Source organism: Cygnus olor, chromosome 7, assembly GCF_009769625.2.
Source record: "Cygnus olor isolate bCygOlo1 chromosome 7, bCygOlo1.pri.v2, whole genome shotgun sequence".
Lineage (NCBI taxonomy): Eukaryota > Metazoa > Chordata > Aves > Anseriformes > Anatidae > Cygnus > Cygnus olor.
In genome coordinates, this window is record NC_049175.1 from 30403111 (window position 1) to 30416829 (window position 13719).

At 36.8% G+C, this 13719-nt stretch overlaps 1 protein-coding gene across 2 annotated transcripts in view; it reads right to left on the reverse strand.

The window, feature by feature from the left end:
- GFRA1 (GDNF family receptor alpha 1) overlaps positions 1-13719 on the reverse strand; it is a 145950-nt gene that overhangs the window by 24314 nt on the left and 107917 nt on the right. For both annotated transcript variants that reach the window (XM_040563163.1, XM_040563162.1), the window contains 2 exons: positions 11654-11788; positions 8688-8866 (listed from right to left, as the gene is read on the reverse strand). In XM_040563163.1, the coding sequence (XP_040419097.1) occupies positions 8688-8866; positions 11654-11788 (314 nt within the window). The remainder of the gene's footprint in view (positions 1-8687; positions 8867-11653; positions 11789-13719) is intronic.

The following is a 13719-nucleotide window of genomic DNA, read 5'->3' on the forward strand; positions in this document are numbered from 1 at the left end:
AAGCACAGGAAGGTGTTTAAAAAGGATCTTCATGTTTAGAGCTGCTTTCCTTGTATGAGTTTAAGGGAATCTCTCTCTCTAAAAGCAGCGTGATTTTCTTTGATGCTACTACAAGGATGTTTAGAGCTCTAGAAGAAAGGTTACAGGTCTGTGCCAGTGAAAGTAACGTTGCCATGAGACTAAGCGGATGAACAAAGCTGCCGCATCCACTTTCTCAAATGGCATGGTCTGAAAGATGCTGGAAGTATGCTTAAAGCAATATTTAAGCATAAAGCAACACTATATGATTTAATTCTGGCATAAAAGGAGAGATTATCTTAAATGTCTTCAAACCCACTTTCATCCACTGGGTAACATCAGGTCATCTTTTCTATACTCAAATTCATACATCTTCCTAGAATGTTTTAACTCTTTGATATTCTCAATAATGACACAGCTAAAACCAGCAACAAGTCAATTTGAACACCTCAGATTACCAAGTAATAGATAATTAAACACATGCATAAGGCTTTTGACGTCTGTGTTGTCCTGTGGAGAACTCCATTTGCCTGGTAACTGTTCAGGACCCCCCATAATAGGTCAGGGGCTTCTGCATACTACCCCATTCTTATGTTCTTTAAAATTATTTTGGATTGAAAATAAAACAGACAGAGCTATGAGCATAAGCCTGTAAACATTTACTTACCAGTTTGCTATAGCAGTAGATGAAATACGATTGACCACTCACCCCAAACAACAGAATAGTTGTTGTGTACACTAGGAGGTAGATAGCTAAACTATTCAAACAACCTGTGGATCATTAAGAAGTGCAAAAGTATCCAGAAGTGTCCACAACAAGCAGATTGCAAGAAGCCAATGCTGGCGACGGCAAAGCAAAGAACAATAGTTCAATGTGAATGGAGTAGTTATTCATGAGGTATTCTCTACCCAATCACATACATAAGGACTCTCAAAAATAACAGAGAGCAAAGAATTTGGGAAAAGACTCCATGGAGGGCAGACCCACAACCCTGCTCCAGGATCTGGAACCATCTCTCCAACCTCTGGGGATCTCAGGGAGTAGTGAAGGAGCAGAGGAAAACCTCACAACCCTGCACCAGGACTGCATACAACATGTCATGGTCCCTCTCCAGGCATAAGCCTTCTCCCCCATGGGAGGAAGAGGTTGTGCACACAATTGCTGTGCTGGCCTCTGCCCTGATTTCTCATCTCCACTGCACCATATCCCCCACAAGATGGGGGAGGCATGTGATTCATAATATTGCATGCATCTGTGGTTAAAGTGCTTTGGCATCCAAAATTATTTAGCCTCCATGCTGTCGTTTAGTCTTAAACCACCACACTATGAGTCAAAAACATCAATACCTCCTTCAATAAGGAGTTTAAAAAACACATTTCAATTATAGAAGACTCATGAAATTGGCAGCATCTTGAGCAAATCCCTCTGCTTGCCTAGCAAGTAACTTTTTTTTTTTTCAAAAATAGCAGAATTGATTAAGATTTTACTTGTTAAAACCTGATTCATTCTGGCAACTATCAAACTGTGTGAATACTTTAGAAAGAAACATCTCTATGTCCACAACTGTATTGATTATCTGAGGTAGAACCAGTCTTCTACTTTGGTTTTTCTCATTATCTCTGTGTACATACTTTTTGAGGATAACATAGTACATTAACACAGTTTATAGCAGTAAAATATTTATTGTTTCTGGAGCACTTAAATACACCGTGGTTTTCAGAATAAATGAAGTCTATGAGGTGATACCTTGACTTAACTGAAGTCAACTGCAATTAGGGCTTCAAGGTCAGGAGTATCTTTTCTTAACAAGCCTGCAGAATATCTATAGTTTGATAGGATTCTGGTCTGTCAGCAGGACTTCCACAAACTACTGCTGTAAAAATAAAAAAGTTCTAAAGACTTCAAGAATTATTTTCTTGTTCTCCATTCCATTAGAAACATGGTGGCGTGATCGTTTTTGCCTGCAATTGCTTTGCAACAGGATTAGCCTGCTGGCATATCCAGAGTTACTTTCACTTGCACGCGTACGAATGGAAGCAGAGTCATGGACACAACCTAATATTTGCTAACTGCAAACAATATGTCTTAAACAAAACACTGTCAAGTTCCATAAATGCACAATATATTATGAACTATACTTCCAAAGACAATATGATTAAACATCTACCATCACAATGCAATGCCCTAGAATTTTTACTAGTAGTAGTTATGCTTTAAAATTAAATTATAATACTGTGCTCTATTTTATGGCTGTTTTTTAGCAGGCTACAGTGAGCTATCTGTTATAGAAGGGAAATGTATGATGGACTAGATATTTGATTGAGAACTAAAACTGGCTGATGTTAGGAATACCTTTAATATGATGAATAACCATATAAAGTAATAACATGGGCTATGAATAACTTGATTTGGCTTATCTGACGTGAACCAATATTTTTGTTCTGGTTTATTCTAGCACTTTGTATTTTTGTGGGTATTCCTATAAGAAGATACTGAGGTGAAATGTAGGAACAACTGTGGCTTAGGGGAACACTGCATATGCTACATCTGCTTTTAGTAGCAACAATTTGCAAAATTCTTTCCGAGGATAAAAATTCAATTTCTGTAAAGGTGTAGAGTACATTTTGATAAAATTGTATTTTTGCAAGTCATTAAATTGTTTTTTAGTAACCTCATATTCATTTTCAATTGAACAATTATTAAACTATAAAACAAAATTGCACGACTCCTAAAACTGTAGTCTGGAGTTTTACAGTCTGCTATAAAGAGCTGTATTATTATAATACTCTAAAGATGCTCAGACTATTAAAACTTTTTTAAAATGAACTGTAAAATATTTTAGCATTGATGAAATAATTCTAAAGTACCATGCTCTCCAGCAGTATACATGCCTGATATTTCAGTATAATGAAAAGCATACTAATCAAAAATAATTTAAACTGTAATTCTAATATATAAAAGAAATAATTTTGCTATTGCTATCCTTCAGTAACAGAAATTTATTACACCCAACTTCCAACACTACAAATGTTCCATTGAGGACTAATAACTAAATATAAGGCACAGTCTTAAAAAGAGCTCTATATGCCAAAGAGAATGAATGTTAGCTTCAGATGATGTACATCTGAGTAGTGCTCATGATGGTAACTGATCTGTGCGGATTACTCTCTACCATTGGAGAGTTTTACCCTACATTTTACTCCAAAAATTGTGACAGGTCCTGCAAGGGGGACCTATGTTCAACTATGAAGCTCAACCGAGGCTGGTAAATGAGAACAATTTTCTACTGACGACTGATGGCTGATGCCTGAGAGCAACACTGACACTAATAGAATACATTTGAGCCTATAGGGTATGATACTTGGCTACATCCTCAAACTGCTCCTCTAATGTTCAAAGGAGAGGCAAAATATTCTCTGTACTTAGAAACTAATCAGCTATATTAATCAGATCTTGAACTTCAGCAGGATTTCAACACGCTTGAAAATGATCCATCTTGTGTGGTCCTGAAATTATTTGGCAAAGACATTGAAGAACATAAGTGCAGCCTTGCTCCAAGTGGGAGCAGTCTACACAATCAGACCATTAGCGCGTACATATGTACATGTTAATTGCAAAGCAGCCTTCTGCCATTGAGGTACGCTGTTTGTACAGCAATGCAGGAGGACTGCCGACTGCTTCCACACCAATGAACACCCAGACTGCCGCACGCCTGAAAAATGAGACCCAACCCTCTCCCGCAGTGACCTGACCTTCGCAATCTTGTCCAAAAGGTGCAAAAACCATGGAGTAAGTGAAAACAGTCTCAGGGAACTGCGTACTTCTCAGAGTACATTTTTGAGGACCCCCGTCTACCACGCTGCTGAAGCAAATCAGGATTAACTTTGCTGAAATCAGTATCAATGGACAAAACAGTATCTGTTTTGGTAAAACAGGATTTTGTTTAGTGATATCCAAATTAGAAGGATAAAATTAAAGATGAAACTTTGAGTTATCCCTAGCTGCCAGATTTTAATCTGAACACGTAAAGCACACAAGACTCCTTTAGGTACAACAGAATTATGACCAAAGCAAATTAAAGATGTTGCTTTTTCAGAGGAAAACCTGCCAATAAGTGTTCTGTAAATCACTCAAACAAGCAGGCTGACCCCATTATGTCAGCTAATCCTGGAAATACAGGAGGCAAATTTAAATCTTTTCATATGAAACATTTAGTCAATATTCTATTTTTTTTTCCAATTTGTTCTGGTACAGCAATGGGAGTTTTATATTCTTGTCCATCTTTTGCTCCAGACTGGAACTTTCTGTGTAATTGTGATGTCTGGAGGAAGAGGTCCCAGTACAATGTCTCCCAAGGGAAAGGTAGGCAGGGCATTTGAAAGGACAGTGCTTGTTTTTCACAAAATGAAAAAGGAACAGAAAGATTACAGATTGTATGGAGGGACTGGGGAAAAGAGGGTGCCAGCCATATGGACTAGATGATAGTGGTTCACTGGGGATAAATAAAGTTCACTTTGTCTTTATTCCAGAGTACAGTCTCAGCAGTGTTACTATTCCCTCATCAACAAAACACCTACATGCTGCCTGTGTTCCCTGTTTATGCTCACCCACCACCCAATTACCAGTCCACGAAGCTCCACACCTGCTGTGTCTTGATCCTCAGAGCACTACAATGAAGCTTTTAACCCTCTCTTAACACCTACACAATGCTTTATAATAATAATTATATTTGACACACAGGAAGCTACATTAGATAATTACAGACAGTATTTCAAACACTGGATTAACAGACAGAGGGGTGAAGATGTGCAACGCTTAGACCTACAAGCTAAAAGCACAATTTCCAGTCTCAGTCATGCTAAAGTTCTAGTCTCAGAGAACTGTGAGCTCTGTCTCCTGTTTTTGTCCTAAGGCTTGCCATAACACATTCTTCTTAAAGTAACAGCTTTATGTGGAATTATGGAAACTGTGGAAGAACAGCATGCGATATGATCCACACTGCTCTAAATACTACCAAATCATACAGCAAATACAAAGAATCTACGTACTTAAGTATCTGCATTTCTCATTTCTTCCTTGTTCCCCCCAGAATATTTGAACTTTTAAAATACTGTCTCATAAATTTGAGATAGGAATTCTGCTGCTGAGAGTACAAAGACATTCACATACTGGACTCAACAGAAAAATATTTGCCTTCAGTCTGAAGGGCCACATATCTCAGTTATATGTGTGTACTGCTCGCATGTCATCAAAAGCACGAAAACCTTACATTCCCTCTAAATGCCGAGCTAAGGTTACCTAGATCAAGACTTTTATAATAAACATGAGGAAACAAAGTATATAGCTTTGGCTAAGGAGTTGACAGATGTCAATGCACAAAAATAGAATGAAACGTCCATAGCCATCTTGATTCCTTTCTTTATTAGTCATGTGCAAAATGTCTTCTAAAATATTATAGCAAACCCAGTATGAAAGTCTTAATTTTTTATTTATCTCTGATGATGCTAATCTAACCTAATCTATCATTTGAAGTTTATTATTATTTTTCTTTTCCATGCATCTTCCTTAAATGCAGAAGCAGCATTTTTCTTGAAGCATACATGGAGTGAGTACACTTCCAAACTCATTCTTTTGTCCTTTTCACATAATCCAACATGATGGTTCAAGCAGTGATGGTAGAGTGTGAGACTGAAAGCCATAACCGTTTTTTGACTGACGTACTAAACACCAGTTACAACCGAGAATGAAAGACAAACAAATATGACAGTTAAGTAGAAAAAGTTGGAGTGCAGCTATCGGAAAAAAAAGATAGGGATGACAATTGCTTAATAAAATGTGGATGTATAAGGACCACACTGTTAGCATTCATCTTTTCCCTTTTTGTTCACACTATTTTTTAACGTGGTGCTGAGGATTCTTTGCTAGACTTCATTACCTCAAAAATATATGAATTTACGTTTATATAGAGCTAACCACTATTTATTCTTTGTGTTTAGCAAACTTAGGAGCCAGGTTTATGGGAGAGTTTATAGGACTCCTGATGAAGGTAAGCATCTTCTTGGCACAGGTGGAGTGCCAATTTAATTAGGGACAGAAAAAATAGTGTAGTACACAAATCCATTCATATTTAAACATTAAATAAGCATACAACAAAAATCAACATTTCTCTGCATCAATTAGAAATAAGAGAATATCACACTGACAGTTAAACTAAAAATTCCTGTAGCAATGCTAATGTGAAATGAAGAACAATTTCTAAGTAGCATCACTAAAGCAAAAATTGTTTTAAAGTCCAAACCTTCAACAGGCATTCAAAATAAATACTGAGTTCAGATAAACAAATCGCGTATTTTCTTTAGGCACTCACAACAATTCCAGATTCCCAAGTAGGCTTGTGTGCCGGAGTACATGGCAGAATGACAAAACCATTACGGTATTCTTGCTTTTCAGACAACGATTGTGAACAAGTCAGAAAAAAATGTAACAAAAATTGCTCCGCTGGTGACACTCTTGGCAGATTGGGTTAATGTCCTGTATTTTACAACCTCAGGAGGTTAGTATTTGTTCATTTCTATGGCAATTTATACTAATCAATCACTTCCTGCTCTTTCCTCCCTTACTGTATTTATTTCTATAGCAATGTGTATTAATCAATCACTTCCTGCTCTTTCTTCCTTTACTGCATTTCTAAATCCACTAAGTAGGATATGCATCCTTGTAGCATCTCAATGATCACCTCCACATTCCCTCTCTGTCACTGCCTTTTTGAACTAAGGCTAATGTTTTTTAATTCTACTTTTCACAATATTTAAGCTAGATTGCCTTTTTGAAAATTTCAGCTCAAATGCTAAGTGTATAACAAAGCCTTTCAGATTGCTTTTGGTAGCACTAGTTCATGTTTTGAAAATACTACAAAGACATATTTTTCATGGGAGGAGAGCCTTGGAATGAATATGCTTCTCCAAGTGCAGTATGAATGCCTCCAGTTCTTTTGTAAAATTTGAACTGAGGTTTAAGTCTCACATGCAAAGTGGCACCACACTGTCCAATAAACATAGGTTTCTTTAAAAAAGTGTGGGCTTGTTTTGGCTCTATTCGCAAGTTACTATTGAAAAATCCATTGAAATGTAAAAGCTTTGTTCTTTATGGTTCAATTCTGACACAAGAAAATAGCTAGCACCAGAATGTTGTATTTCACAAGAAAAAAAAAAAATGTGTGATTCATGTAACTTCAGTGACCTTTTAATGCCAGCATATCTGTAGTTTTTACAAAACAGCAGATAATTTATTTAAACGAAGCTGTTTTCCCTGGAGAGCTTTACTTCTTGCGTCAAGTATATCTGGGGTATACTTGAAGTCACAGCACACCTTCAAACCAGGGCTGATAAATTCGAGTGTGACATGGCCTCAAAATGCCAGAGTAACTGGTGCAGGGAGGACAGGGAAGAACTTCATTTGTTTTCAGAACAACGGAACATCTATTCAGGTTTGAGGAACATTTGCAAATCAAACTGAAACCAATGGGATTTGTGATCGCTTGCTACTTCTTTGGTTTAGTAGTTGTGTACTTTAGGAGCATCTGGAGGCCTTACTCTATGTGTAAAGTGTATGACTGTACAAACACTGAAAGAAAATGTGATCTCTGCCGTAAAACTTTTTAATACAACATGAAGTGAATTAATAATATTCCATCAGGTTCTTGCTTCAGATGCAAGATACTCCAAGTTCCAGGTTTAAAAGATTACATTTCTTTTTAGCATATTTCATTTGGTCAAATGACTACTGCATATGGAAATAGAGTGCCTACAACTATCTTTCTCTCATCAACAACTTATAAAGCTTAACTAATAATGAATGTACAGATATGAAAAATTGAATTAAAACAGAAGGTCCTAAACTCAACACCATCTACAATTAACCTCATATACTTTGCGACTCAGTAATGCCTTGGAAGAATGTTAATCAACATTGCCTGTTACTTCATGATCTTTCCTGCCTAGATTTTGCAGTTCTCTCCTGCCAAAATTCTTAATGCTTTCTAAGGGCTGCATATACTGCCTTCAGCAAGCGATGAACCTCTTTAAAATCCAGAATCAATGACACACCAAAAACAGGCTGATTGAAGCACTACAGGAAATGGCTGCAGCCATTGGCCAAAATCATATCACAGCTTTGAGCTCAGTTCAGGAAGGCACCTGATGCAAAATAGCTTGCATGTTTATCCAGCTTCCTCACCATGTAGCACCCCATATTCTCTACTATCCAGACCTACTCAGCCAAAAAAACAAAAACAACAACAAAAAAAACCCATAGCATCCCATGCTAGCTAACATTCAAAGTTCCCCTTAAATTTGGTTTACTCAGGAGACTAATTTAATCTGACACATGCTGGCAGGGTTTGGACAGTACCACGTTCATATCCAAACCTGTGATAAATTAAATATTGTGCTTTGTTTCTCTGAGAGAGGCAATGAAGGTCATTCTGAAATATGCATGCTTCTTATTTAAAATAAAAGTGTCTGATATTTTACAGTGTATCTGGCTTGTAACTAGTAAACACATACTCTAAATTAGGCAGGTATTTATTCATGGAGCAGGAAACTACTCTGCATACATATCCATGAACACCTTTCTTTTATGTACTGCAACAATTACAAGACTTTCTTACCTGCAGGTTTGCACATGCTGGTGAATCATTGTGGGCGGGTATTTCGTTGTTGGTGGTCTCTGAACCTGTGTTTTTAAGTCTGGAAGCTGTTGTAGTTGTGGCTGTGGTGGTCTGTACTGGTAAGATTGGCTGCCACACATTCACATCAGTACCATTGCCAAAGGCCTGAATTGCATTTTCTGTAAAAAGAAATTACAGGCAATTTTCTACTTCTAAACAAATGGCAGAAAGCAGAAATTATTTATTTTTTATTATTATTATTGTTATTATTCCATCAAAACTGTATTTATAGAAGCTCCATTTTTATTTTGAAAAACGTGTCTTAATTTTGAACACATCAGAAACATGAATTGAGAGGCTGGGGCCGCATAATTATCTGATGCAGTCTATTCTTTGTAACATTCCTGGTCGTTCTTGACAGAAGCCCTAGGTCTTACTGTAATCATATTTGTTACCAACCAAAAGCCTCAAAAACTTACTTTCAAGATTTAAAAATCAGTTTCAATGTTATGTCCTATCTGAGGCAGGTGATGTTACGTAGCAAACTAAAAACAGAGAGCGGGCAAAATACCAATTTATTTCTACAGCTTGTTGTATTAAAACTAATATGCCCATAACGACAAAATGGTTTAGCTAAGACAATCTTTTCCTTTCAGTTTTCCTTACAGTTTTCAATCAAAATCTGCATAATTAGGTGAGGGAAACATGCTTAAACTAAAACTTCAGGATATAAAAGTTAAAAAGCTTATCACGGTTTCATGGGATTAAAGAGTGTGTTTATGGCAAGAGTAAATTGGTTGTTTTTTTCCGTAAACAAATAAAAAAAAACAGTTTTTAATCAGGTCTTTGGGGATTCAACATGGATTTAGGGATTTCTTATTTCAAATTCTTTGCATAAGAAATCAAACAACTTCACTAGGGACTAATATATGGAAGCTATTAATACTTCTTCTCAGTGGCATTCCTTCCTTTATAAAATAATTTACATTTAATTCTCATCCAAAAAAGATGCATTTTATTCTATTATTAGTTCTCAGAACTCCAGCACACACAGAGAAGAATTTATAGCGGGCATCACAATCAGTTAGGTTGATAAAGACAAAGTAGGCAGAGTGGAATTATATTTTTCCTGGCTTTACCTGAGTAAGGCAGTATATAAAGGAATATTTTCCACATAGAAAGTATTCGTAAGTGTCTGAATGATTTCCTAAATTAACAGTAACTCCTGTTAATTTGTTTCCACTATTGCAAGAAGGATCACAGAAATTCCAGCATTCTATGCCATCGTTCCAGGCAGTGAAATGCTATTTATATATCATGACATTAAAAATTAAAAAAAAAAAAAAAAGACCTTTTCCACTTTTCTATGAGGGTAAAAAACATTTTATTAACCCAGAAACACCTTTAATTTCTTCATGAAAAAAGAGCTCCCTAACAGCTGGGATGACTATAATTTGTCTCACAGTAGACTCTAATGTCTTTGATTTGTCTTCATTAACATTTTCATACTGGTAGCAAAAAAGGGACATAGGATATCTGTGCCTATGCATTTTAAAAAGAACCTGTAACATTGTAGCAATTAATATTCACAAATTATTAACATCTGATGTATTACAGTATACTTATATAAATTGCAGCACCATTAGGTTTGAAGTTGGTCTCAGGCTGTATTGTTGACTTTTACACAATCACAGCCAGAATTATTATTTTTCGTAAATGGTCTTGAGTAACTTTAATTCTTCCGAAGCTTAATAAATCGTTTAACAGATAGGAACTCAAATAACTCACTTTTTTGTATGCAAACCTCCCCATGTCTTCACAAATGTGCTGCCTGTTGAGGAGCTACAAGTGGAGATTTTCAGACCCTATCCTAAAATACAGACCCTCACTAGCAGTAATGCAAGAATATAGGAGTGGATGGAACTGTCTGGATCATCATATTCATTCGTTATTTTTTGCAAAAAGCAACAATGCATGCTTCTTTTCATAACCTGATGAAAAATGCCTTGTAAAACCAGGAAGAACTTTTTCCCCTCCTACTGAAAAGCTGTTCTTTTAACTTAAGCCTGACGGTTAAAAAATTTTCAATTCCAAACCTAAATATGTATGGCAAATACCTCTCTTTTTGATTCTGTGTCAACATTGTCCTTTATGTTAACTAATTCTTTTCCCTCCTTGTACTTGCCCCCCAAATGCAATTTCAGAGGACAATCATGTATGCTTTCAACTTCTGTTCTGCTAGGCTATGGAAGCCAAGTTCTTTTGGTCTCCTCATTTATCTGAAATTAAAACTCTGGTGCACACTCCACATCATCCAATTATGCTGCTGCAGGCAGACAGGAAATTTGAAAAGAGAACCTGCCAAAATTGACTCCACTGAGCCATTCTGAAATTTATAATAGTCCCTAATTTGGGAGTAAGCTTAACTGAAAAGAAATCAATAATTTAACAAAATCTTGAAAATGGGTACCATCCAGCCTTGTGTTAAAACCAGGCATTTGAGATCAAGTAGCCTAAGAAACCTGAAGTTTGGCCATAAACTGCAAACACAATCCAATTTATACTTACCTACAACAAATCCTTCATAAAATACATGTCTTTTTTAATATGAAGTTCTTAAATTATACACAAAGCCCTCAGGTGTTGCAATTTTTTGGTACAGATGCTCCCTGAGTGCTAGGGTCCAAACATGATCTGTGATGTAAACATATTTCTGTATGATACACTTCTTTAATTTTAATTTTTTTTCCAACAACATCCTGTGTTTGCAACCTTGGCCATAAACTACAGTATCAGGAATATTTATATGCTTGAGTTTGTTCAGTTCTAGTTCTTACACCTACACCAGAACCATGCTTACAGTGTGCAAAGAGATTGACTTGATGCATCACAACACACTTAAGCAATAAATAAATTCCATGAAACATGCTAAAACTCTTTTATACATCTGTTAATTCCATACTCACTAAGGCATGTGTTGTCCTGGAAGAAATTCAGAAATTTCTGGCATTCATCTCTATCATTACCACTGTTGCTGCAGTCACACCATGGGGCAACGCTGAGACTACTTGAGTCTATGTAGTTTGGTGTCATCACTGTGCCTATTAAAAAACAGTAAAGCACTGTACTGTGAGCAACATCTGCACTGAAGTATTATTCCCATACTAAGAAGAAGACAAACAACACTTGGTAAGTTATACATTCAGAGTGCAGACCCATGGTAGAGTTCCTGCTTCTAGAATTCCTGGCTCCCTTTGCCCACCAGTCCTGAGCAACATTTTACACCCGTGGTTGTTCGAATGTAACCACTTCAGGTATTGTAAAATGGCTCCCACAGTAAAGACCCATTCCCTTGTTTCAAAAGGTTTATACTGCAAGACCACAGAGAGCTCCATCAGCAGAACTGACAGGTGAAAAACTATAGCACAGGGAGGGATGGGGTGAGAGAAGTGGGAAACCTCATAAAAGGCCTCTGCTGCCAAATCAAACGCGTGGAGCTGAGTCCTTAGAGTTGAACTCTAAAAATCCTATTTTCTTCCTCACTTGCATTTTCTTTCGTTTTCTGCAAATAACTGGAGCTTCCTCCCCAAGTCTGCAGCCAGCCTGGAAAAACAGTTCTGAACTGCATGAGCAAGGAGAATGTTGGTCATGCTGTAAAGAGTGCTGGTACATCCTGGAGGAGTGCTATCCATCCCTACGGTGCTCCTGAGGGCCCTGCCAACAGAGTGGGTTATGGTGAAGGACAAAGCAAAAACACAACCAGCATGCAGGAAAAGATACAACTGATTCTTAGCAGGTAATAAATTACTATTAATTCTGCTGCATCACTGCTTTTTTAGTACAGTGATTGTTTCCTGAACACTGTCAACAACTTACAACCACAGGCTCATTCCAACTCTCTTACAATTCTTAGGTAAATATTCTCACATTTATATGTCAGCTGAAGGCTAGCAATAATCGAATGAAACCAAAGAATGTGTTCTATGTCCTAGAAGTTATACAGGAACTATTCACCACTCATCTGGATAAGGTAACTGTTGTAAGATCAACACTTATTCAAATCAGTAGTCACACTGAAGGCATCAACACAGTAGGTCAGAGATCTCAAATTCTCCTAAGGATTGAGAAGTCTGAATCTTCATTGTATGTCTCACCAAACAGGAGAAAATTAATTAAAAGGGGCTGCTGTTAGATACTTTTACTGAGTAAAGCAGTTTCAAGAAACAAGTCCCTCACTTGGCAATCTACAGGTCTAGGACAGGCTTTGTGTCATGAGGATATGTGATCATAGCCCCTCAAAACTCCTCAAATGACATCAAAGTAGTCATTAAGAAGATGTAACAAATGAAGGATAAATACTAGAGACCCAAAGCGTACATTAGCAGAGAAAATTTGGTCCACAGGTCCAGGGCCAAGAGTCTGTAATACCATACAGGAACGGGCTATCAAATAAATAGGGCTAAAAAAAGGTAATATTATAAATAACACAAATCACAGAATGATATGAAATAGCCTTTCAGTCACCAGGCAGCACTGGGAATTAAACAAATCAACATGCAAAATACTTCATACATGATGTGGGAGACCAAGGAAAACAGGCATTAGGGGCTGGCCTGAGAAAGGCAGTAATGTATGTGAAAATGAATGCAGTGCAACTGCCAAAGTCAGAAAAAGCATCTGTTGTCTTGTTTGGGGATGGTTTTAAATTAGAATGAAATTCTATGTCTTCATCTACTTCCAACTTCTAAGAGATAGCTGTGATAATAATCGCTCAAATTCTACATGAGATTAGCATGAGTAAATAGCACAGTTCAAAACTTATTAAATGGAGGTGGAGAATTTAGTAAAATAGGCAAATAACATTTGCGCCATTAAAATGAAAACTTGACAGGAGATAAATAAGAACAGGAATGATGTTAAATTAAACTAAAACAAGTGAAAATATCTACCCATTATTTGTTTGATGGTTTAGTGCGCTATTTCAACCCTGTGATATGATCTAAAAAGAAGTGAGAGAGAACGAAAAGCAAGA